Raw genomic sequence first — 26,302 nt, forward strand, 5'->3', positions numbered from 1 at the left:
CTTTCCTCATGACGATTTGGATCTCGGCTATGATTAGCGGGAACGACTCAAAGAGGCCTGGGACCTTCCAGGCCATCAGGACCTTGCACTGCATGCAGGGCCGACTCTAGGGCAGCGCGATCGGTGCCACCGCACCGGGAACATGTTAAGGTGGGGGCTGCATTTTTGCAAGTAAATTCTCATTTACAAAGCACCTGCTGCCGCGTTCCTGGCCTTCAGCAATTATCAGGCATCAATTAAAATGTCAAGATAACTCCTGTGATTAATCGTCTTCCTGGAAAGAGACTGGAGGTTTGCCTAATGGAAGTTTTGACTCATCCTAAGGTAGTGCAGAGGGTTAAAATGCCTGCTGCTAAGAACATGTACAAAGTGCATATAATGGAAATAGGTCAGTGGTTTACTGCTTCTGTAGGAGAGCTCCTTTTGTTACTTGCCGTTTGTAAGTCAAAATCCAAATATAGAACATTGAGCTATTAACTGTTATCAAAGAGCTGCATGCAAACTACATGGTATATGTTACCGCTATATATTATTTGCAGTCTTTCATTATCCTAATCTTGCAAAAGGGTTCCTTGGGTAGAAAACAATTCTTATTAATAAAGACAACCCCTAAGAATGATATGCTTTAAATTCAGAATTTGTGCTTTTCCAGAATAAGGACTCTTAAACTATATTGCCTACCAGTATCGATGACATGTCACTCATACACTACACCTTGTAGTCCTGTCTGATGTAACAATTCCTATACACTGATTTACACACATACGATTGTCTCTGTGCAATATGTGTGTGATGTAAAGTGCTCTGGCACCTTACACTGGTAGGAGTGGTGCTTTACAATTAAATGAATCTTGAGGGGCACAGTTGAAGGGTGGTAGTGAGGGAATCCATGGCAGAGGGGATCATTTGGGGGGGCACCATCAAACATTGTCGCACAGGTCGCCACCACTTTTAAAGCCGGCCCTGGCGGCATGGATCATCTGGTGGTGAGCAACCAGGCGCTTCAACCCTTATTCCAGGACCACTTTGGGATTCATCGCACGGCAGTCAGGACAGGCCTTGGAGTCGTGGTCTGTCTCAAGTCACCATAAACAAACCAAGCAGGGTATGTCACCGACACTTGCCTGTGGCAAGCGCCACAGGGTTTAAAACCCTCAGGTTTCTTAAGGGCTCATTCCAAGGCAAACTCCAAGCGAAAGCTAAAAAAAAGGCATGGCAAAAGTCATAAAAACTGTCAAAAATGATTGCGGTAGCTCTTCAGGATCCATGCTGATCGTGCAGAATGAAAGGAACTAATGTTTGCGCCCTGTAGTTGCTCCTATATAGGCACTACGCACGTTACATCTAGCACAGACAACTCCTAACAACGCTGAGATGATCAGCACCACCTACTGGAGCGCAGAGGTACTGCTCAAGATTTTTCTGATCCAGTCTGACTCTAGGGGATTAACCCAAAGTTAGGAATCTGCAGTTAGAAGTCTCTATCAGATGAAGCCCCTTCAATTATTGTCTGCTGTTTAAAAGCTTTGAACTGCATGGATTTCATTCAGATTCATTGGATATAGGCAAAGCAGTGAGATGAATCATTAGAAGCATTCATTGCAGACTGTAAGCAAGGTCTGGCTGGTCTCATGTTCCTAATATATGTATTCCAATAAAACGACACAATAAGAACACATCTGTGAGACTCCATCCTTGTTACTTGTTGGTGATCATTCATATCACACTTACTTGTTGTGTGCATCGGACCTTGCTTACAATTAACTACAGGGAAGGAATTCCTCCACCCCTGGCTTTCAGAGTTTAGGGTTCTCTCTGATCCAGTTGCACCAACCACAAACTAACATTTCTCTTGACCCAACCACTACCTGTTGTGCGCCAATCTATTTCTGAATACTCACAAACCCCTCGCAGAACTTTAATTCATTGCAGACTAATTGCTCAAAATAGGAAAGAAGAAAAGGGGATATCCTTAGGAGAAAGTGTTTTTTTTTTAGATAAGAGTCTAAACATTGGCCAACTTGATGGCTAACAGTACATGTGTTTGATGGCTGACGGCATACGAGTTCAATGTATCATGCAACAATGATTATCTTGACTAGAAATAAAATCTGAAAGTAGACTTTTTTTTCAAAATCAAGAAAATAAAAAATAGCAGCCATTAGGTATCACTGAGATTTTTATGGGGAGTAGAAAAGAAGAAACATAGAGGGCAATCAAATACTTTTCATTAGCACACAAAAAGCTGAGAAAGTGCAGCTCAGAGATGTAGGCAGTGCTCAACATATTGTGGCTTTGGATATCCTCCAATGATGAGAAAGACGAAACGTAATGGGGTTAACTGGAGAACCAGAATGGTGGCTTTTGAAGTTATTAGAGCCCAAACTAAAACAGCTACCCCTTATGAAAAAAAGTGTAAAAAGGACTGGTCTTCCAAACAGGCACAGCAACATATACATATTCTGTGGGCTTTGGAGACAAGAATTACATGGTCAAAGGAGCAGTGTTCTTGCAGTAAAGCAAGAGATCCTTGCTTTACTGCAATACATTTTTTTTTACATATAATGACCCCTGGTGCAGTGCCTGCAAGGTAGTGATTGTCAAAGTTTGGGAACTTATGTAGAGGTAGAGCACCAGTATTTCACAACATCGTTGACATACAAGGACACAATAGTGCTGAGAACACTAAAGAGAAACAAGAATATATTTGTCTTCCCCTAGTAGATGTCAATTATTAACTTACGGAAACCAAGGCTTCAGTCACACTAGTCAGGACAGACGGTCGTAGAGAATGGATAAGAATTTTGTGTTCAGTAACTGCAAACACTAGCAGCGTAACAGCGTTCTCCGGGCCTAGGTTCTGTAGAAGTGTAGAAAATTTGCCCCCACTGAAGGAGAAATAAACCAAGGATTACCACACAGCACCATACCAAAGTTACATGCAGTATGAATTCATCGCTCATTCACTTTTCAAACCGCAATAACTCATTAAACACAGGCATAGGAGATGAAACAGCGGGGATGGTAGTTGATTCTGACAGGACTGTGTGATCTGCAGGAGAGTCTTTGTAACACTGTTCACTGATGGCATGGGACCAACTCTAATCACATGAGGATAGAGCGGGATCAGAAAGAAAGTGGGTCAGTGCACTGACATGAAAGAGGTCTAGCTGTGGAACTCTACTGTGCGTGCTCAGAGGACCTGTTTTGAAGCAGAGGCTTGGGAACTTTATTCATTTTGTTTTTTAATGATAATATACAGCTCCGTAGTGGTTCAACCGCTTCACCTTTTCTAGAATTCAGGTCTTCGTCAACTGCAACATTTTGATGACTGCATTTATTTCCAAGCATGAATACTGCATGGTTCAAGATGCCCGTTTTAGATGTTGGCAGCGGATAAACGGGTTTGCATGTTTGGTCTGATAAGGCAATAGCTCTCTCTGCCAAGAGGAGGGTCCTGAGAACAGAGTGAGTGCTTGCGAGAGATCGAGAGATGGAGCTAGCAGCGACACTGTAATGAATGGGCTGCCCCGGCAGTCGCCCCTGGTTCAGTACCATCAATGCTCCTAACTTATGCTGCAGTGAGCAGGTATAGGTCAAAGGAACTGGGTCTCGCACATGGCAACCGATAGGACTGCTTGGCAATGAAATACATTTTTAACAAATGTTCCCAATTGAATAAAAGCAGCTTAACCATCCACACGAATTAGAGATTTAAAGAACCTATGCAAAACTGTTAACTCTAACCAGAGACTTTGAAAGGAAATGAATAGGAACATCAGTATGAAAAAGCACAGAACTGTCGACAACAAATAATATTTGAACAATCTAACCCGAATATTACACATGCAGTGGGAAGATAGATAGCGGGAAACCAAGGGTTAATGTTCAAAATGACATCAAAGAGGAATCTGGTGAAGTGATAAACTAGGAGACTAAAGGAATATTTCAACCATTGACAGAACAATGTAATATAAAGCAGAGATACATGTTGCACATGTTTATTGCAAAAGGCACACAAATGATGGACGGGATGTGGAACAAATCAAACATTCACCCCGATTCAAGAGAACTGGGTTAAATCCATTGTTCTTTTGCTCACCATGCCACCCCAGTTATTTGTATACGGCCTGAGCTACCGTTCTCTACATTTCCCAATTATTATAAACGTGTCATTCAAAAGAAAGACTTAATTCCAATGGTTTTTGGAATGTAAGGAAATGAGTTAACAACTGAAAACAGAAATCAAACTGCACGTGAGTGAAAATTATCCAATTTAAACTTAATGCAAAGTACAGAGTTTAAGAAAGTAAATTGCAGACGGAAGCCACAGTAGCAAACACTTACCTCAGTGGGAGAGGCGATGAAACAGGCTGGCTAAGAACCAGACTATCATGAGGCGAGAGCTGTAGAAAAAGGATGCTGTGTTAAGTGCTTTTAATATACATATATATTCAAAAACACAAAAACTGTAACAGTCCCTCCAAACATTACTTTTGACAAAAAGCCACATAGAAAACAAAAGCAAAACAATGTTAGTGCAGTTAATTAATATCTCGAAAGACAGGGGAGAACCAATGATTTTCAGAGGGGAAATGAGGTGCCTTCCAAGAAGGAACTTTACTGTGTTTTCCAATTTACCCCTTTATCAATTGAGCAGGTACAACACACGATTGTAGGTGATGCACTTTATACAAGAATTGAGTCCTGTATAAGCCACATGATAGCTCAAAATACTTTTAGAACCATTAACATGTACAGGGCAATTCTATTAAGAGTAAATCACTAACTCGCCGAACGACATTTACTTGCTGGAAGCGCTAAACCTGTAAGTCAAAAGTACCCTCGGCATGAACTTTAATAAGATATACTTACTTTAGGGAGCTTAAACTTTCAATCTCCAAGAGACAGAGTACCACCAACTGAGCTGTACTTCTGCATTTCTTTTTTAACACATCAGAATGCAAAAGACATGAGGTACACAAGGGGTATGTTGGGAGAGTCTTTATGTTCTATATTGGTCTCTGGAATTCAGATGTCACAGTATCCCAAGGTATGAAACATTACCTTAATTTCCTTGGTCATAAATTCCAACCCACTAAGCCCTAAAGAAAAACAAACAAAAAAACAGAACTGCAATGGTGCTGAATAATGGTATAATGCCAAAGAGGCATAGATGGTCCGCCAAACTACTCCTGGCATTAGCCCATGGATTTCAGGTTCATGGAAGTGTCGGAGTTTGATGAAGAATAAAATCCATCGGGAAACTGTTTGCTTTGTTACTACTTTCCCTTTCTCAGCCAAAGAAAAACCGACAAATAGTTGATATCTGATCTACAGTCTGTAGATCATTCAACATAAATGTTATAAAGTCGTTCTCAGATCAGGTCTTCTCTTGCTGCTCCACTCCCGCTGCCAGTCGCGTCGTAGCTCCGATTGTCAAGCCAGGAAGTGAATGGGCCTCAAAGCACAGGCTCCCCACCCAACCCAGACGCTGCTCTCTAGCATGAGAGCAACGCCAGGATTGGTCCGAGCGGCCTTGTTTGCTGCGCAGACAGGGCCTAGGAGCCTGTGGCTTTTCTCCAACTCGGTTGTGCAACACAGCTGGCTTGTAGAAACATAAGTATGCATGTCTGTTTGCCCTCCTTCCTGCCATGCCTGGCCCCACCTCGCCCTCTACTCATTGCCCGGCTCAGACAGCGATAAATAAAATGATAATAACATTGTGCTATAATCATTTTATTTATCATCTGGTGGCTCTGGGCAGTGAGGGCGATGAAGGCAAGTTAGGCACTACATGAAAGTAATAACATATTTGGTTGCTTTTACATAGGTACAAAACACAAATTGCGATTTGGTAACATGCGGTAATTAGTGTTTGCGATTCGCTATTTGAAACCGGCGTGTTTAAGGCATCCCTTCCGAATACCAAATCTGAAGGGGATGTATGAATGTTTTGCAAACTAATTACTGTCGCAAAACATTCCTATTTTACAGACTCCTTGATGGAGGTGATAACCCAAATGGGAAGCGGTCCTGAGGGAACTCCTTCCACTTTGAGAATGGAAAACAAATATTTTTTAAGAGCAGGCACTGGTCCAGCGGACTACTGCCTACTCTTAAAAAATGAAACTGCAAAGTTAAATTTTTTCTTTTTAAACGCATCCCATTTCCCTTTGAGGAAAGTGGGGGGCAAAAGAAAGACTGCTTTATTAAAAAGCAATCTCAGTCATGGTGGTCTGCTGGCCAAGTACAGGCCACAATTGCTGTGATGGCTTCAATTCCTAGTGGGTTGCAAATTGCGACCTACCTTATTAATATGAATGAGGTAGGTCTCTTTGCGACCCACTTGGAATCACAGGGAATAATGATTTCCTAATTGCGACTGAGAGAAGAAATCCGTATTCCTAATGTTAGTACATCTGGCCCTATAGCTCAGCAACTTGTTGACAATTCTTTCTGAAATTATGAACGTGTTCTACCTTACTCTCATGTCTGAGCACAGCAAAGAGCATTTATTAAGAGAGGCAAAGTAGAGTTGAAGCAGTCACAATATATGCAGGTGAAACAGCTGTCTGACCCGTATCCACATTTTGGGTTGCAGAACAAATATGCTCCTATTTTGACGACATTTCAAAATTGACAGAAATATCCCAAAATGGAAGGAAGAAACAAATACGAAAACCGCTAGTCAGGCTTGACATCCTCAGTGTTCGTGGCAGGTGAAAGAAAATAACTAAAGTCAACAAACATGTGGCATCTTTAATCAACATGCAATTACAGCTCCTGGTTCGAATACTATTAGAAACTTTTCAAGATCTAGCCCAACACTAGGGGAAACTTACAAGATTAGAAATCTGGAGGAACCTGAATCTCATTGGCCACCCAAAAATCAAAGAACTCTGGACTGTCACCCTCCAAGGAAAGAAATCATCTCTTCAGAATGCCAGCATTTTGAAACTAGACGTAAAGAAGAAAGGAGCCTATATAACTATTATCCCCTAGTTTTGAGATACAATAGATGCCTGCAGATGGGTAGATATGCCCGGACTCTTTGAGTTACTACAAAGAACAACCCACCAGATTGTCCTCCTGGAAGAATGTCACACAGGAACCAATCAGAAAACTAAAATGTTGATCCAGAAGAGTGAAATGGTAATTATCAAGAACCAGAACTGAGGACTAAAGGAGCTTCTCTTCTTGAAAACAGCTCAAGTATAGCGATTCCAAGGGATTACTACCAAAGAAAGTAATTTGATTCCATAGCTGTAAGCACGACATTATGTACAAGCTGATGATAAACAAAAGAAGAGAACATTGTGGCATAAAAGAAAATAGTTATATTTTATTTGGCCTCATTATGCCATGCTATAGGAGGAATAAGGTTTCATGTGCAAATGTTTCTTGTGTAACTTGCCTCCGGTCCTCAGAAATGACACTGACCTGAACAAGGATCCTTGGCCGCTGAGGCGAGGGGAAGGGAACTTTGTGCATGAATTGGCAGATGTGTCTGAGGAAAGAACACAATATAGTTAGAAGTGAACAGGCAGATTTACTTTGATATTTCCAAATGCATTCAGCTTCATACAATCTTCAAACTCGCCTAGTGCTACATCTGACATTGTAGCCCATGAGGTCCTGCTATATCACCTGTCGTGTAGCAGAGATCAAGAACTCCTTCCCTCCAAAGAGCCTCATTATTGTCTGATCAAAATCTCAAAGAGTACTCAAGCATTGGATCTTTCTAAGCTTATATGGCAACAACATTCTTGCTTCCATTCCGAAATCTCATCTAGGTCCTTTAAAAGTCTCTTGGCATGCAGTATGATTTCTGGGACTGGATAGACTGAACACATTTCTCCCATTACATTTTTTTTGTAATGCTTTATTTATCAAGATTTTCCAATAGCTTAACAGTCACAGGGCATGGCTGTTTTACAACAAAGAACTTGCAGCTGTGCCAACATGCCCAAGAGCACGAGCATAGTGACCATGAGTCCGGTGAGGTCATACCTGTACATTAACAGGAGGATCAAATTTGTCCATAGGAGAGGGTCTATTTAAGCTCAATCACTGTATCCCTGGACCATACCTCCAGAAGGTCTTCCATGTTGCAATCCCCCATAGACGAGCTATAGGCGAGCCCCCAGACTGCCCCAGCCCAAATCACACCCTTCAACAGCAGTATCTCCTTCAGCTCTCAAATTCTCCGATCTTATGATAGCTAGGCTGGTTGGTTAAAGGAAGGGCAGTTTATAGTATTTCTCTATACTTAGGTCACTCTAACTATCTGGTTCTGAAATTGAAACTCTCTGGAAGCGGCTGGCTCTTCTGCATGTCAGAAGCCCTTATCCTGGAGATTCCTGCCTCCCACAACCACAAGAAAAGTACTTGGGATTAGTCATTCTCTGGATACGCCCAGAGAATTTGGAACGCTATCCCATCTAATATACATACCTTATCATCCTTTGTATCCTTCAAAGTAGAATTTAAAAATCCTCGCCTGGATATGCCCTTCTACTACTGCAACTCCCCATACCTCCCAAGTCCTGATAGCTACGATGATCCCAGCTCGCTTGCCCAACCGATTTACCAATTGACAATATATGCCCACCAGCTGACCTTCTCTTTCATCACAGATCTGCTTACACACTTGTTTGTCCTCTACGTTCCTGACCAATGTTTTTGGTATAACATGGTTTTATTTGCTCTCTTTTACACTATTGTGTTACCTGTGTGCCACTGTCTTATTTTTTATTTTATTTATTTCTCTGCTATATGCCATTGTTTTCCACTGTGCTATGGGAAGCATTCTGATGTGCTTGGACCTTGTGAGCACTATGCAACAATGCAAAAAAAATAATAAAAGAAAAATAAGCAAAGAAACAGAGAAATTTGCTGCATACATCCAGAATAGGATTAGGAAACTCACTTTCAGAAAAGATTGTATTTTCACTTCTTTCCACCCACTTCTCTGTACCAGAAGCAACTTGAGGGGATACAGTTTGCAGAGCTGCACTTTATAAGTGTATTAAGCCCCTCACATATTCTAATCCTTACTTCAGGGCCACAAGCTCAACCTCGAAGGTTACCAAAAGAGATTATCTTGCAAGTCAATCAACGTCTCAGTCTTCAGCAGCAAGCATATATGTTGAAATATATTAGAGGCATGCATTATGTTTACTGTCTATCCAGGAGAATAGCTTGATCAGTAAAATTCGGGGGATGCGAGCTTCAGGTTTTCCAACAATCATGCTGTCATAGCGTGGTAAAATACATTATTAGAGAAGCAATGTATAAGGGAAGTATAAGGGGTGGTGGAAAGGGAATGGAGTGCAGAATGTAAGGTAAATTTAAAACACGTTATTTTCTAAAATTATCAACATTTTTAAGACTTTCAAAACAGAGACTTAATGTGAGACAGTGTGTGTGTTTTCTGCATGTGTATGCAAAAACCCCAGGTGAATTCTGACAGATTGCTCACCATACCCGACTTGAAATACCTGTGCCTAACTATTTACCAGAGAATAGATGTATTAAGGGGTGTAACTCCCGTGAAGCTACGCCCTGTGTTTAGAATACTGACAGTTTCATAATGTTTCCATTTCCCTTTCAAAATTTTCCTACAAGGAATTTCATAAAATATGATGAAACACCCCTAATGGTCAATATGGTTGCACTTGATGGAAATGCACAATTAACATGTTACAGCAAGAAGGGCCATGTGCTTGGATGGCATCCAGAACAGCAGAGAGGTGGTCGTAAGGATGGTTTTAATCATTAATCAGTTAAGGGTTTTGTGTTGCAGGCAACCCAGGACAACGAACGGCTTTGTCAGTAAGATGGGTGTGATTTAGAATCTATCCCTGTAGGTGTAGACCACATCTCAATAACTGCTTCGGACTGTCTCCGAGTAAAATCCTCACACCAACCTGGGGGTATCTCAGGTGAGTACCAAACAAATGCAAACGTCCCTGAGAGACAAATCCTGTAGTTCTGGGATGCTAGACCATGTGCCTGGAATTCTGAAAGCTGAGACAGCATCACAAAGTAGAGGATCTGGTGAGCAGCTTGCACTGTTAAAACTTGCTCTTAAAATGAGATGTGCTACTTCTTAAACTTCAGAGAAAGCCATAGAATCAACAATAAAAACTTCTATCGAAGAGGTTATGGACGTTTTCGGTCCATTTCGATTACAATATACAGCACTGGCTGGCAAAATACCAATCAAGAATGTGTATAGATATGTATGGAGGTGTGTTTTATTTGTATAGCACGACCCCAAACAAAAGGCAGCGGCACACTCTACAGTGTCATAGGCAAATATAAAGCCAACAAGTGATTGGAAAAAGTAGCTTTTTTTTTTTTTTTAGAGAAAAGACACGCACTGTTACTCCAACATGATGTGAACTCTTTAAAGAGGTGCATCTTCAACGCTTTCCTAATTTTTTGCGAGGATGGAGCAATCCTGTTTGATACAGGATTGTTTTTCCACATTCTAGGTGCAAAGATCAAAAGGCCTTGTTTTAAAAAGAAAACAAAACATGTTAAACACGTTTTTTTCTCCATTCTGTTATTGTCCTGCCTGGGGGTGTACTGAAAGTCACCAGAGACAGAGAGCTCCTCAGCTACATCGGTGGAGATGCTGGTCGCAATGGCTTTATAACATATATTGCTAGCTTTAAAGATGGAAACGAGAAGAAGGGGAGCAGAACAAATGCTTCAGGATCGGAGTAATTGGACATCTCTTTAGGCCCTGGATGAGAAGTGATGGGGTTGGGAGGATACCTTTAACAGGAGCCAGTATGGAGTCTGGGAGGCCATGAAGAATGGCATCAAAACTCTTTGTTTTGTTGTGCCTACATCCAGTCTGGTTTCCAGTATTTCTCTCATGCCCATGTTACTTCAAGAAAACCAGACAATTCATTTTACCCTGATAGGTATGCCAGTAAATAAAATATTTTTCTTTTGATTTTCCAACATGTCTTTTCTTATTACACTTGATTTTTTTTAAACCGTAAGGATTTGATGTTAAGAACATTCGTTGCCAAAAATCAGGGTTGCCAAACCTTTCTAATGACCAAATTCTACTTAAAACCTGGTTGGTTGTAGGGGCCGATATACATAAATGTCAATGCCACAACATACAATTACACACACCCGGATTTATCACAAAGTAATGATAAGAGACAACATTACAGCACAAAGATATTGTTTGTCATCTCCGTGGCCTCGAAGAACGCTTTTAAACTTTTATACATACTATCTAAAATTGAAGGATAAAAACAGAATCTGGAAGATCATCATTCATGTGAATAGTAGGAAAAATTATTTTTACACAAAGAGACAGGAGTAATGGAACGGAAACTTACTTCTCGATGGGCAGGACATGGGGACCCGAGATGGAGTAGCGATACAGAAACGTCAGAAATTTCTTAAAGGCGTCAAAGAAGGGCCAGTGGGAGAGGAGGCAGATACACTTATTTGCATGAACCGTTTTGGAGGCTTCAGTATTGCCGCTCCCCGAACTCAAACCCAACTGGGCACGCTGCTTAAGGGTGAGATGTTCTTCACCATATGGCTCATAGAACTGGATAGCAGCACCATACACCTGGAAAGAACACAGCTTTAGATACTAGAGGCTGGCAGTGGAGAAGTTAAAGTGATTTGTTTCTTATGCAAAATTACGCAAAAGTGTCTTCCCATTTTTTGCTCGCTGTATTATTGTTTGGTGGAAACGACCTCATAAGCCTAAAAACGTTTAAGCACAAAGACAAAACCAACGTGTGGCAAAACGCCTATGATTTTTCAACATTTAAGAAGAGTCCCATTTCTCTTGAGCATAAAATAACTTTAATATGCAGATTTAAAATCAGGACATTCTTCTGGCTTGAAATTTCTGAAGCAATAGGGTAACTTCAACTGGCTGCTCAATTTTCACTCTTTCTCACATCTAACATTCCTAAGGATATCTTGATCTGTGGGAGATACTGAATTCTATCTTAAAATTCAGTCATTTCAAACTCTATATTTTAAAGAGTTCAGTTTCACCAGGTTAAATATGCTACTAGACCAGTTTGTTAAATCAAGTTTTCCATGTGTAACCACACAGGTTCTACAGCATCCCAGCTATGCCATCACTCACACACCTAGCTCATTATTCAAACAATACAGTGGGAGTGAGAAATGATATGGAGGAGGAATGATGGTATTTATCTTCAAGTATACTGTGTATGTATATGGATCCCAGTAATGACACAGCAGCGGTAATGCAAAACACAGCCAGCTATTGGTACAGTGAGTATTGAAGACATCCTCTGCGGGTGTAAATACAGCCAACACGCGTTTCGTCACATTGATTTCAAAAGGCGTAGAAGGTAGAGGTTGCTCGGTGAAACAAGTAGATTGTGACAGGTAGTTACATGGGATATGCTTCACGTTCTGACTAGTGAGGAAGAGCAGGCGAAGTGTGCGTTGTCCCTACAACCATAGACCTGACAGTGAACTATTGTAATGTGAAAAATATCAATGACGAAGGTGTCTCCAGCACAGTCTTGTGCTTACTCATCACCCTTCCTCATGAGTTACAATACCTGCATATATATGTTACAGCCTTGAAAAAGTAATGTCAGCTGAATCTACACCCACCACGGATGCATTTGATACTCACTGTATCAATATCTGGCTGTGTTTTGTAATATGCTGGCATTGTCATTCTAAGGCCCAGAGTGGGTAAGCTGGGCTAGCCTAATCATTAGGTGTCACCGCTTCCCCTTTAGAAATGCCTGACCTCTCAGCTTTTCTAGAATAATAAAGGGTTACCTTTTCTGCAGAAGCACCAGTTAATACGAAGGTGGAGAAGACAGGCAGCGGATATTTACTATTGGATGCCCAGCATTCAATGGTTGCCCCCATGGGCAGGCAAAAGAGGGGCACTGACTCGGGCAGCGGGAAGGACTCGTAATCTTCTTCAGGGTAACGGCATATCAAGCCTAGGAGAGCAGGACAACAAAAAGGCTATTATAGAAGTTAAAGTTGGAACCCATATTTCAAACTGATTTTAAACGATTGCACCAGAAACTATTCGGGGTTAAAGTTACAATCTGCATTTTTTTTTTAAATCACTGATCACGGAGCTACTTACTTTACATCTTCTTCAAGACAGTCTTTACTTTGTGACACGTGAGAGAAGAATTGTAAATAACTTCCCAGCACAACTTAAAGTTCACACTTGGAAACCAAATGAATGATGGCTAAATGACAAGCAGACATCAAAGATGTAAGAACATTTATTACTAAAATCCGTAATCGTTCATCAATTTATTTTTAATCATTATTTAACAATAGGATTTGTAATGATTACGCTATTAGTACTGGAAGCTTGGTGAGCCTTGTTATTTGCCAGTAATACAGCAAAAATCGCCACATTATAACAAACATAGATCCTTTAAATTCCCTTACCAGTCAGGGAAATAAGTCAACTTACTTACTTTTGCTGATATTTGCACATTAACTCTTCCCAGGGTATTTTGTTCTTCCAAGAGAACTCAACTCAATCGATGAGTGAACAAATGGTAGAAAATCAGACTTTAAAAGCTGTTTTGGGGGCGTGGCCAAGATGGCAGCCGTGTAAGAGGTACCCTGCACTCCTCCTTCTGCTGCTGAAACAATCACACTGGCAGGACACAACAAGGCTAGAAACACCACAAGGTGCGTGTGACTATGTTGAAAGTCTACAGTCGAGCGCCCGAACCATAAGAGACCTGCAGTCTGGCATAGTAGAGCAAGCCATGACCGCACTTCGGCAGCACAACATCCAAGATGGCGCACGCAATGCAGTGCCCTGAGAAAGCCCTGCAAGGCAGTACGGCCTGGGAGTGCTTCCCAGGGCAGTTCTGAAGAGCAGATGCCCATGGGACTTTAGTGACTGGCTGGGGTGCGGCGCCCCACTATATATTGAGCCAAGTGGGTAAAGCAATGAGCTGCACCCTTCTATAGCCCCTGGATTCACACAGAATATGTATTTCCCTGGGGGACACACACAGCAGTATGTGATGATGGAGCGGAGCACGTGGTGGATGGTGTGCCAGCAGGGGGGGCCTGCCCCTAGAATCCGCCCACGTAGGAAGTGCTCCCAGGATCACGTGGACTGCAGCACCCAGAGTGTCATTGGCATGGAAGGCATATAATCATAGTCATGGGCGTCAGTGCCTCCTGCCTGGACGGCCATCTCTACGTAACTAATGAAGTCTATACCCATGTGCAGCTATTGCATGATGCCATATACGCACTGGGAAGATTCTTTAGATCAAATGGCACAACCCCTGCAAATTTCAAGCAGCCACATGGGCCAGAAACATCACAGACACGAGAGATAAGCGATTTTTTATCTATGCCAGACCGGGTCTCTAGTCCAGGCATCAAACAGCAGCAATCCGAGGGTCCTGTAGGGCACAGCGGACACTCATGGCATGCTTCCCAAAGCATCAGTGATGACTTTGTCCCAGGGCAAGAAGGTTCATACCCTGAGAGATCTGCTCACATGCTCTGCAAACACGACAACCAAAAATGACCCGACAACGCAGAAGGTTTTCTCCGCAGAGGAACAAAGAGATGACACCGCACTCCTGACCAGAACATTAGGGGGTCCTTCTTGAGTCCCTCCACAAAGACCTTCAAAAGAAAAATGCATGACCTCTCTCATAATATGCGAGAATTGAAGCAAGATCTGGTGGAGATAGAAGATAGGGTGTTCATGCTGGAGGCCGAAACAGCACTAGGCGAGTAAAAAGAACATCTCCAGCAGGAAGCACTACGCCTTCAGGAGCAACAGGCAGCCCTCCAAGTGCATATTGAAGTCTCTGAGAAAACCGCTCACGCAGGAACAATATCTGAATAAGAGAGTGCCACAGGCAGCGGAAGGAACAGACATTGCCGTCTTCATGAAGGCCCTATTCAGTAAAATCATGGCCCCAGACACAGAAAGCAACACACAGATTGACAGATTCCACAAAGTCACTTAGCACTTCAAAATTGAATACATATTCTATAGTTGAGGCCACCCATCCCTAATTATATTCCACTCAGAAAAACTGCACTAGATTAAGACACTAGCTGAGGCTCAATGGGTCCTCGACATCCAGGAGATGCCCCAGGAGCATCACCAAAAAGATCCTGTAGGGCCACTGCTGGGCGCAGCAATGGACGGCAGCAGGTATCCGAGATCTCTGAAGGGCCTGCGTCCTGACCCTGACACAATGGCACAAGAACGACAGGCGGTCTTGGACAAACTTATTGAAGAGGCAGGCCATAAGAACATAGAATGACCACCACAACCCCCTTTTATTGCAAAAGATGTACTGGACCACAGACCAAACTTCCTTTTCCCCTTTCTGAACGGATTAAGGGGGAGGGGGGGCGAAGTGAAAGCAGGGATATTTTCCTGATCCGAGAACAATGATCATTAGCGTGGCCATTGACCGGGCTTAGACCACTGGACACATTGTTCGGTTTACATTGGTGCATGGACCCTACATTGTTATCGCTTGGGGAGGTTTTTGAGGTTACACTCACACTACATTGACGGGATTGCCCTCACTCTACACTTTCAGAACTGTGTCCCCCAATATCACTATAGAGGTGAAAATAATTAGCCTCAACGTGCAAGACTTAAACAACCTGTTAGGAGGGCAGCTGTGCTCTCCTTATTACAACAGAACGGGAGAGATGTTTGCCTTCTATGGGAGATGCACCTCATAACAGGACTGGGACAGACTGAAATTGCATCTCTTTCCACAGCAATACCAATCCATCAGACCAACAAAAAAAGAGAGGCGGTGGCAATCCTTCTCCCCCAGAAGTTTCACAGAGAGGTGATTTGCAATGTTGCCAAAATAAAGGGAAGAGCACTGGCTTATCGCATACGGGTGGAAGGGCCACCACTCACCATTGCAACTATTTACCAATGAGAACCAGGAGCAATTCCTACGGGTGTTGTCCTGGAGGCCTTTAGTCCCCGGATACAACAGTCCTAATAAGGGGTAACCTCAATCTGGTGCTAAACCATGCCATAGACGGGCTCGGTCAGAGCTATGGACCGACCCGGAGGCGTGGGGAAGGGGGCGAAAAAGAGGATCTATCAAGGTCTGCTGCCTCAGCTGACTGGCTTGTGCCTTCCTCTGCTGCCTGCGGTCTGGTTGTGGGCCCCTTCTTCTCCTTTGTGCTCCGTTTTTCTGCCCCCTGGTTTCTGCCCCTTGCGGCCTCCCTTCTGTGCCCCTTGGTGTGCTCCTTGTCTATTTCGTTTTTGTGCCCCTCGATCCTATCACTGTGTTTTTGCTTTCTATGCCGCTGTGCCCTCTACCCCCCCAGCCCCCTCTTGCCTTCTATGCCACCCGCTTTCCTGCCGCTCGCGTTCCCCACGGCCTCGCCCCCCGCTTCCCATTGACCGCCCTGCTCCCGCCTCCCAGCTGCTCCTCCCTCTCTCTCCCCCTCATATGGAGGCCGCGCAGCGGACGCGCCTAAGGCAAGCCCGTCTGCGCCCGTCCGCACCTGGACCAACCCCAGCGCCAGGACCCCTGGCCCTCGACAATGCCAGCACACCCGACGGACATACAACGCCGCCACCCTCCACGCACAATGCCGGCCGGAACCCCGCCTGCTACCGAGCCACCCCGAAACGCACCCACGGACCTTTCACCTGCCAAACCTGCAAATTCACCTGCCTCCGACCCTGCCCGGCACATGCCAAGCCTGGCACCAGCGACAATCACCTCAAATGCATCCTGCTCAACACCCGCTCCGTCCACAGGAACGCCGTCGAACTCTGGAACCTCCTCAACACAACATCATCAGACGTCGCCTTCCTCACAGAAACCTGGATGAACGCCTCCTCAGCCTCCGACATCGCCATAGCCATCCCGGATGGCTACAAGATCACCCGGAGGGACCGCGTCAACCAAACCGGAGGAGGCGTCGCCATAGTCCACAGAAACACCATCCAAATCACGACCAACTCCGACGACACCCTCACCGCCGCCGAGCACCTTCACTTCCAGATACACACCGACCCCAAGACCACCCTCAGAGGCACTCATCTACAGACCCCCAGGACCACGCACACAATTCAGCGAAGCCATCGCAGACTTCGTCAGCCCGCACGCCCTAACCTCCTCAGACTAGATCCTCCTAGGGGACCTCAACTTCCACCTGGAGAACAACAATGACAGCAACACCGCCACCCTGTTGGACAACCTCGCCAACCTCAGACTCAAGCAACTGGTGAACACCCCCACCCACTACGCCGGCCACACGCTCGACCCCATCTTCTCCTCCAGCAAGCACATCTCCTTCAGCCACTCCACCGGACTACACTGGACAGATCACAGCTGCGTCCACTTCAACTTCAGGAGAGCCACGACTCACCACCACCCGCAACAGGGTCCCCGCAGAAGCTGGAGCAAGATCACCGCCGACCAGCTCACCACCTCCCTCAGCCAGAACCCTCCCGCCAACACGACAGACCCCAACGAAGCAGCCCGCAACCTCACATAGTGGCTCACCAACTGCGCCGATGACCTCGCACCACTGATGAACCCTCCCAGCAGACCCGGCAGCAAGAAAGCCTCGTGGTTCACCAACGACCTCAAAAACTCCAAGAAAACCTGCCGCACCCTCGAGAAAGCCTGGCGCCTCGACCAGACAACAGAAAACATGACAGCCCTCAAGAACGCCACCCGCAAACACCACCAGCTGATCCGCACCACCAAAAGGACAACATTCAAAAAACGACTGGACAACAACACCCACAACAGCAAAGAACTCTTCAGCATCGTTAAAGAGCTCTCCAACCCCAGCGCCTGCAACAACGACATCACACACTCGCAAGACCTCTGCGACTCACTCGCCTCATTCTTTCACCGCAAGATCGCCGACATACACGACAGCTTCTGCGCACCGACCACGCACCCAACCATTGAACCAGCGCCCCCCACCACCACCCTCTGCACCTGGACCTCGGTCAGCACCGAAGACACTACCCGCACGATGAACACCATCCACTCCGGCTCCCCAACCGACCCATGCCCACACCACATCTTTAACAAAGCCGACTGCATCATCGCACCCCAACTCCGCGACATCATTAACAGCTCCTTCGCATCCGCCACCTTCCCGGAAAGCTGGAAACATGCCGAGCTCAGCGCCCTCCTGAAGAAACCCACCACGGACCTCAAGAACTTCCGCCCCATCTCGCTCCTCCCTTTTCCTGCCAAAGTCATCGAGAAGACAGTCAACAAACAACTCTCCGCCTTCCTCGAGACAAACGGATCCCTCGACCCCTCCCAGTCCGGTTTCCGAGCAAACCACAGCACCGAGACCGCCCTCATCGCTGCTACCGACGACATCAGGTCCCTGCTCGACAACGGGGAAACAGTTGCCCTCATCCTCCTGGACCTCTCAGCAGCCTTCGACACCGTATGCCACCGCACCCTGATACAGCGCCTCAGCAACACCGGAATCCAAGGAACGGCCTTGAAGTGGATCATCTCGTTCCGTGCCGGAAGAACCCAGAGAGTCTGCCTCCCCCCGTTCCGATCTGCGGCCACCGAAGTTATCTGCGGCGTTCCACAAGGATCCTCGCTCAGCCCCACCCTCTTCAACGTCCACATGAGCCCCCTCGCAGCCATCGCACGTCCACACAACCTCAACATCATCTCCTACGCTGACGACACCCAGCTGATCCTCTCCCTCACCAACGACCCCGCCACCCCCAGAGCCAGCCTCCAGGAAGGAATGAAAGACGTCGCGGAATGGATGAAGCTCAGCTGTCTGAAACTGAACTCAGACAAGACGGAAGTCCTCATCCTGGGCCCATCCCCCTCTGCCTGGGACGACTCCTGGTGGCACCCGGCCCTGGGCACTGCCCCCAAGCCAACGGACTATGCACGCAACCTGGGCTTCATCCTGGACTCCTCCCTCACGATGACCAAGCAAGTCAACGCCGTCTCGTCATCCTATTTCAACACCCTGCGCATGCTCCGAAAGATCTTCCGGTAGATCCCCACCGAAACCAGGAAGGCGGTCACCCAGGCCCTCGTCACCAGCCGTTTGGACTACGGGAACACCCTCTACGCTGGAACCACAGCCAAAATCCAGAAAAGACTCCAGCGCATACAGAACGCTTCGGCACGACTCATCCTGGACATCCCCCGTCACAGCCACATCTCTGCCCATCTGAAAGACCTGCACTGGCTCCCCGTCAGCAAGAGGATCACGTTCAGACTCATCACCCACGCACACAAGGCTCTCCATGACATGGGCCCCAAATACCTCAACAACCGCCTCACATTCTACACACCCACCCGCCAGCTCCGATCCGCCAGCCTTGCCCTCGCCTCCGTCCCACGAATTCGCAATGCCACCGCCGGAAGATCCTTCTCCTACCTGGCGGCCAAGACATGGAACTCTCTCCCCACCCACCTACGGCTGACCCAGAACCACCTCGCCTTCAGGAAACAGCTCAAGACCTGGCTGTTCGAGCAGTAGCGACCCCCCCCCCTCCCAGCGCCTTGAGACCCTAGCAGGTGAGTAGCGCGCTATACAAATTTGTATGATTGACTGATTGATTGAAGGGGGTTTGGCATGACTGTTGGAGGGTGGATTAGAGGACTTGCCAAGGCTTGCACACACAGATCTTAGAGATTACACATACTACTCTACTGCCCACAAAACATATGCACGTACCCCAGTGCTACAAGACTTAGTCCGTGAATTATGTATAGAACACATGTCACTCACTGTCAGACCATGCCCCACTAGCTGTTTTCCTCAGGGTAAAGGGAATTTGGCGAGTCCTTGGGTCATGGAGACTGCAAGATGGTATTATGCAAAAAATGGACAATGTCCTAGTGATCTTTCAAAATATTGCTAAATTCATGGAGGAGAACAACACTGGGGATGTCAGGGGAGACTAGATAGCCATCTCTGCCACTGAAAACAAGATTCAATGGGGAAAATGGATAGAGCTGGAGGGCCAGGTGGAAGAACTCAAGGCTTTCCACAAATGCACTGGGGAACCGAGAATTTAGCAAAAGCTAGAAGCGGTGCAAGCCTAACTTAAGTGACTGGACTTATATTGGGCAGATTTACAACACAAATTCTACATAGGGGGAGACAAATGTGGCAAACTATCAGCACACAAGCTGCATGCTAAAGAGAATAGCAACAGAGTAAGCGTCATTCTCAAAGCAGGTTCGATGGAGGACGCCGAAGATAAACATACAGATGCAGCTTTTAAGGATTTTTACCACAATCTACTCCACCCAGGATCTGCATGACAATGGTATCAATACCTATTTGCATCACGCCCAGGTGACTAGACTTACCACACAGCATGCTAATAAACGAGAAACCCATTTGAATCAAGGTGGTCATAGCAGCTACACCACCGTTGAAACCCTTTAAATGGCTACACTTTGTATAACAAAACATTCTGTCAACCACTCCAAACCCAGGAAAGATAACTGTTTGTGTAGGTCATGTCGGTCTCAATAGCGACACAAAGCACTTCATCAGTATTCTTGCTGCAAGACTAAACCTCATTCATGCCCGCACTGGTAGACCCACACATTGCCGGGTTTATGCCACATAGAAGATGTAGGGATAATATCAAACGAATATTACATAGTGTGAATAAAGTTCAGCAGGCCCGGTGGGCGGTGATGCTACTTGCTATTGAAACTGAAAAAGCGTTAGGTAGGGTTCAGTAAACGTACCCGATTACTACATTTTGGCTTAGATGGTCTTAGAGATTTTCATTGGCTACCCATTGAACAGAGCATTATCTTCAACTCACTCTGTATTGTTTTCAAAGCTCTTCAAAATAATGGTCTAAAACGATTGCAGGCTAGACAGAGGAAATACACCCCAGGAAGATTGCTACTTTCGGCGAAACTTAATTTTGTCCAAGAACAGAGATTTTGCAAAGGATGTCAAGGAGGACATGACTTTACTGTTAAAGCTGCACAGTTATGGAATAAGTTTGCATCCCAAGTAAGATCTCAGACTGACCTGCTTAAGTTCAGGAAGGCCCTTAAAACTTGGTTCTTTCCTAGCTAAAACTGGGAGGACACTTGGACTTCCGCTATTGTATCCTTTCCCACTATCTCTGCCTTTCTTGATGATTTGAGCAACATTAGCTCCAGGATACCATTTCTGATCACAGTGCGCTCTATAAATAACCAATACAAACACAAATTTGGGGATAGGCTCTTCTGGAAGATTCTCTTTGGGTACATTTCCCCCACAGCAGTGGTATGGGTGAAAAGAGTGGAGTCAGGTTTGTATTCCATTACAAAGTGGGACTTAAAAGGGGTGCCCAACTGCCCACTTCCCTCATTATTTGTCCAAGGACCAGGGTGTCCAAAATGACCTGTTGGTTACTGGGATACGTTTTGCTGGGGACACTCACGCTATCAGCTTCAATGCAGATGACCAGATAGTGCCTGCCTTAACGACTGAGCACCAAGACTTTGGGGAGGTCTCTGGCTTTAAAGTGAAACTAAACAAATCACAGGCTCTTTAACTCACCGTTCCCCAAACCTACTAAGCCCAATTGACTACCTCATAGGGTGGGGGCAATGTTAGCCTAATATTACTCAATTCAATACCATCAGGCAGTACAGTTGCGCTCTATAATAGAAATGAGCGTCACTGAAACTGAGAAGCACTGGTGCTTCATGGACAGGAAGTAGGGGGCACACATGTGGGTGGTTCCAGGGCTTCCTCAGAAACATAGGGCCTGGGGCCTTTACTCATTTACTATTATACAAAACATGCTAGCTTCTGGGACAAAGTGTCACTGCATAGAAACAGGACGCCCTATCGGTCACTGATGATGTTGATTCTTGACAGCCCCGAATTTACCCCAGGTCTCCAACTGAATAGCTTTCTCCTCTGGCAACAGGTGGGTTGTAAAAGAATTGTGCAACTGTTTGATGGGGACGAGATCATTCCAATTGACAAAATGAAATCAAACTACTAGCTCCCTGAAACTGAACGCCTACACTGTCTCCAGATACAGAACTGGGTCACGTACCCCTCCGTCAGACCACACACTTAGAGAGCGATTACTCCCTTTGGGAAATCGCTCTTTCGAAAGGAGGATGGACGTATAATAGGCAAACTCTATGCACTCCTGGCCCAGTCCCCTCATGGGAGAGGAATGCAAGGCAGAAAAGATAGGAGGCAAAATGAAGGTGGTCCCTTTCACACAAAGAATGGGAGGACATCTACAACTGCGCATGACTCGGTTTTAAGTTAAAGTGATGAACAATTTTTGAGAGCGTGGACATTCGTGAACTTAATTTGATCAACAATTTCTAGGTGAAAAATGTCAATGCTGGTTGTGTTTTGTAAAATTACCAAACACATAACATGCATTGTCCTTATAATTCAGGTTAACAAGAGGAAACTTACCAGGAACATCAGCGTTGTTGTTTCCCCTCAAATCAATGTTATGGTTTATATGATTGAAAACTGGACTGGGAAATAAATGCATTTATCTGGACACCTTAAGCACCTTATATATTACTTTTAAAATGATGGTTATTAAAACAAAGTTTCAGAGAAAAAGTACAAGGCATACTATAGGCTCGAGTATGTATGCATTTACAGGCTTTAGCTGCAAAACTGATCAGCAGGTGACTAAAGACTGCTGGACACAATGAAGCACTCACCAGCTTTATAAGAGATTGCATTGGTTTTTGCGACTGACTTTTTGTAGCAGAGGTACACCGCAGATCCCCACTGTAAAGAAGAAAGAAGAAGGCGAATTACCACCACAAAAGCACTTATTAAGGCTGCTGAACCCGACACAGAGAACACAGCAGCATTTGAAGATTCGATGAAGGATATGTCTCATGTTTGGGAAACAGAAGAAAGTAGTTATTTACCAGTAACAATAGTATTAAAGCTTGGAATTATTCTCGAGTCTTTCTGCCTGCTTTATTCTGCATCCAAGGAATCGTTCGCAACATTCTTCAAACCAAAGTTTTATTTTGTATGTCGAACATAGGTGGAGCTATGGTGACTCACTTCAGCGTCAAGTTTAAGTCTACAATCCCACAGCACCTAACCGACATTTATAATTTATTTTTCAGTACTATCCTTCTATTATGTGTGTGTACCGAGTGCAACATAGGTAATGTAATATGCTTCTAGATTTCATACTGTAATCTAACTCCCCACTTTCATTGGTAGGTATTGTATTGTAATTGCATTTATATAGCGCTTACTATCCTTGACAAGGCGTTGAAGCATTTTTTCGGCGAGGAGCACACTACTCCGGAACACTTTAAGGATTAGTGTTGAATTAGTGTAGTGAAAATATGAAATTAATTTGAGTGGTGGATATGTTAGACAGTTAGTTGGATTGAAAAGGACTGCGGCAGGATAGAGAAGGGAAAAAGGTACCTGTGATGGGTGTTGAAGTGCTTTTTCGGTGAGTAACACACTAATTCTGAACCCATAAAGGATTAGTGATGAATTAGTATAGTAATATAAAAGTCATTTGAGTAGTGGACATGTCTCGAAAGGGTTATTTTGGGGGTCACAGTAGTGGTACGGGATTTGGAATGAATGAGAGAGTGGAGGTAATGGATATATTGATAGAGGTATAGAGTGAGAAATAGGCTAGCGCATTGAAAAGAGTAGTAGAAAGAGGTTTGAGATGAGTCAGAGAATAGCTAGAGGATATATTGAGAGCGGTATAGGGTGAAAAACAGGGTAGTGCATTGGATATGCTGAATTAGAATAACAGTAATAAGTAAAGGAATAAATATATAGATCCAAAAGTAATAAAGATATAGATCCATATGTACATGGATGCATAAAGGAAGGTAGTATATGTAGATTAAAGATGCCTTCAATAAACTCTCGCTTTCAACTGTTGTACTTTAAATTAGTTTATTTATTTTTATTTAAGTATATTTTTTGTCGATCAATAGTGAAACAATTGTAGATATTTATGATAAAAAGATGTACTTATTTATGTAGTTACTTATATACATGTTAAAAACAGAATATTGTAACTATCAGTAATATAATAATTTTTTTAAACAAGTTTTCTACACGTTTATACAAAGAAATACACATATATAGGTACATATCTATAGTACAAATAAACACTTCTATACAGAGAGATATGCCGTATATTTCTATCTGTTTGTATATGGTGGTTATGTGGGGAAAGGTCAATTCTTGAGTAGTTTTCTGAAGATAAAGTGGTTTTCTGTGGACCTTATGTTGGGGGGGTAAACAGTTCCATAGTTTGGCTGCTTGAACAGAGAATGATGTGCCACCCATAGTTTTTTTCTTGTATCTTGGAATTTTGAGGTGAGGTGCCACTCTAGAGCGGAGGTTCCTTAGTTGAATGCTTTTGGTGATTTTATTCCTGATGCAGAGTGGTCCTGCTCCATGTATCGCTTTGTGGGTGATACAAAGCAGCTTCAACGTGGATCTTCTGGCAAACGGTAACCAATGCAGGGCTTTCAAGGCAGGGGAGATGTAGTTGCGTGGTTTTAGATGTAAGAGCAGCCTGGCAACCGAGTTCTGAACCCGTTGTAGTCTTTTCATGGTCACTAAAGGTGATCCATGGTAGAGGCTACTGGCTTAATCGAGTCTGGACAAAACAAGGGAGAAGTAGCCTGGAACTTGTGTAGAAATCCCAAATGGGGAACGATTAGTCGCAGAGTTTATTATAGTAACAAAGCTTGATCTTGCTAGTTTGTCCACTTGGGCATTCATCGATATCTTGGAGTCCATGGTCATTTTGACGTTTCCTACTTCATTCGATATTTTAGGCGGTGTTCTCAATCATTAGGCCACATGGCGAGTGGGTCATAATGATTCCATTGCCACACGTGAATATTTCCGTTTTGGAAGCATTCAATTTGCGATGGCTCCACGTCATCCATTGATCCACAGCTCTGAGACAACTGAAAATTGGTGAGTTTCCAATGTCTTTTTGGCATTGAAGTTGAAAGAGTATTTGTGTGTCATATGCATAGTTATAGCACGTTAGGTGAAACTGTTTGATCAGTGCCGGTAATGACTTCATCTAGATGTTGAAAAGCAGTGCCCTTTATGCTGGCTTCGTAAACTCTTTGTATCAGACCGTCATGGTCAACCATGTCAAAGGCAGCCGAGAGGTCCAGGAGAAGTAGCGCAGAAACCCTGTTGCAGCCAACTGTGCTCTCCAGGTCATCCCAGATGGCAAGGAGGGCAGATTCTGTGCCTCTTCCTGGGCGGAATCCCGTTCGGAAGTCTAAAAGTATGGCATTCTTTTCAATTAATTGTGACATCTGGGCGAAAGCTGCTCTATCGGTTTGCCAAGGAAAGATCCATTTGCAATCAGTCTGTAGTTGTCATGGTTCAGCTGGTCTAAGTTTGTTTTCTACAGTAATGGGCACATATATGACGTTTTGAGTTCTTCTGGAAATATATCGGTAGTGAAGGAGTTGTTGATGATTCTCCTCATTGGAGTGGCATCAGAGGTTATTAGAAAAATTGCCTTGAAGGTTTGCGGTGGACACGCGTCAGAAGGGCTGCCAGCAGGCCTGCTTGCTTTGACCAGGTCCATAAATTTATCATGTATAATGTGTTGGAAGGAACGGAGAGGCTGGGTTAGAGTATTCTTGGATTGTAGCTTTGTAAAAGGGTTAGGGCTGATGCTTTGTCTCTGTTTTAAGTATGAGTCCAACGGGTCTGCTTTGTTCGTGTAATGATTTGCCAGTTTGTCTGAACTCTTGAGTAATGGGATGAGCTGCTTCTAGGCAATTTGATTTACGAAATTCATTGAGAATTTTATAGAATTCTTTATATACATATTTAGCATTTTGAATTCTGTCTGAATAGTATTCTGTCTTCGTTTTTTTGATAGCTGATTTGTACAGTCTGTTAATTTTCTGTAGGCGAAGTAACAGTTAGTCTGGATCGATAGTAAGGTGTGGAGACTTAGATGACAAAGCCTGTGGCTCACTGACCCTCTGGACAGATTTTATTGCCACTAGGAAGGCCGTTTTGGTGGTAAAGAGCCTGATAGGGCAGTTGTGTAACAGCTGGAAAGTAGCACGCATTAGAAACATGAAGATTAAATTAAGGTCCCACTGTGGCATAATGAAGGGTGCAGGTGGGGACATATGTTAGAGACCTTTCAAAAATCTAAGTACAGTAGGGGACTTGAAGAATGATGGCTGGTCTGTCAACAGCAGAAATGCAGGAGCGTGTCATCCGCAAACAGAAGCGT

At 44.4% G+C, this 26,302-nt stretch overlaps 1 protein-coding gene across 5 annotated transcripts in view; it reads right to left on the reverse strand.

Annotated features, from left to right (window-relative positions):
• The window catches only part of DENND4A (DENN domain containing 4A), a 587,116-nt gene that overhangs the window by 260,057 nt on the left and 300,757 nt on the right, over nt 1–26,302 (reverse strand). For all 5 annotated transcript variants that reach the window (XM_078683021.1, XM_078683023.1, XM_078683019.1 and 2 more), the window contains 6 exons: nt 22,734–22,803; nt 12,823–12,992; nt 11,373–11,611; nt 7,444–7,510; nt 4,348–4,406; nt 2,744–2,888 (listed from right to left, as the gene is read on the reverse strand). In XM_078683021.1, the coding sequence (XP_078539147.1) occupies nt 2,744–2,888; nt 4,348–4,406; nt 7,444–7,510; nt 11,373–11,611; nt 12,823–12,992; nt 22,734–22,803 (750 nt within the window). The remainder of the gene's footprint in view (nt 1–2,743; nt 2,889–4,347; nt 4,407–7,443; nt 7,511–11,372; nt 11,612–12,822; nt 12,993–22,733; nt 22,804–26,302) is intronic.

This window comes from Lissotriton helveticus, chromosome 3_1 (genome assembly GCF_964261635.1).
Source record: "Lissotriton helveticus chromosome 3_1, aLisHel1.1, whole genome shotgun sequence".
Lineage (NCBI taxonomy): Eukaryota > Metazoa > Chordata > Amphibia > Caudata > Salamandridae > Lissotriton > Lissotriton helveticus.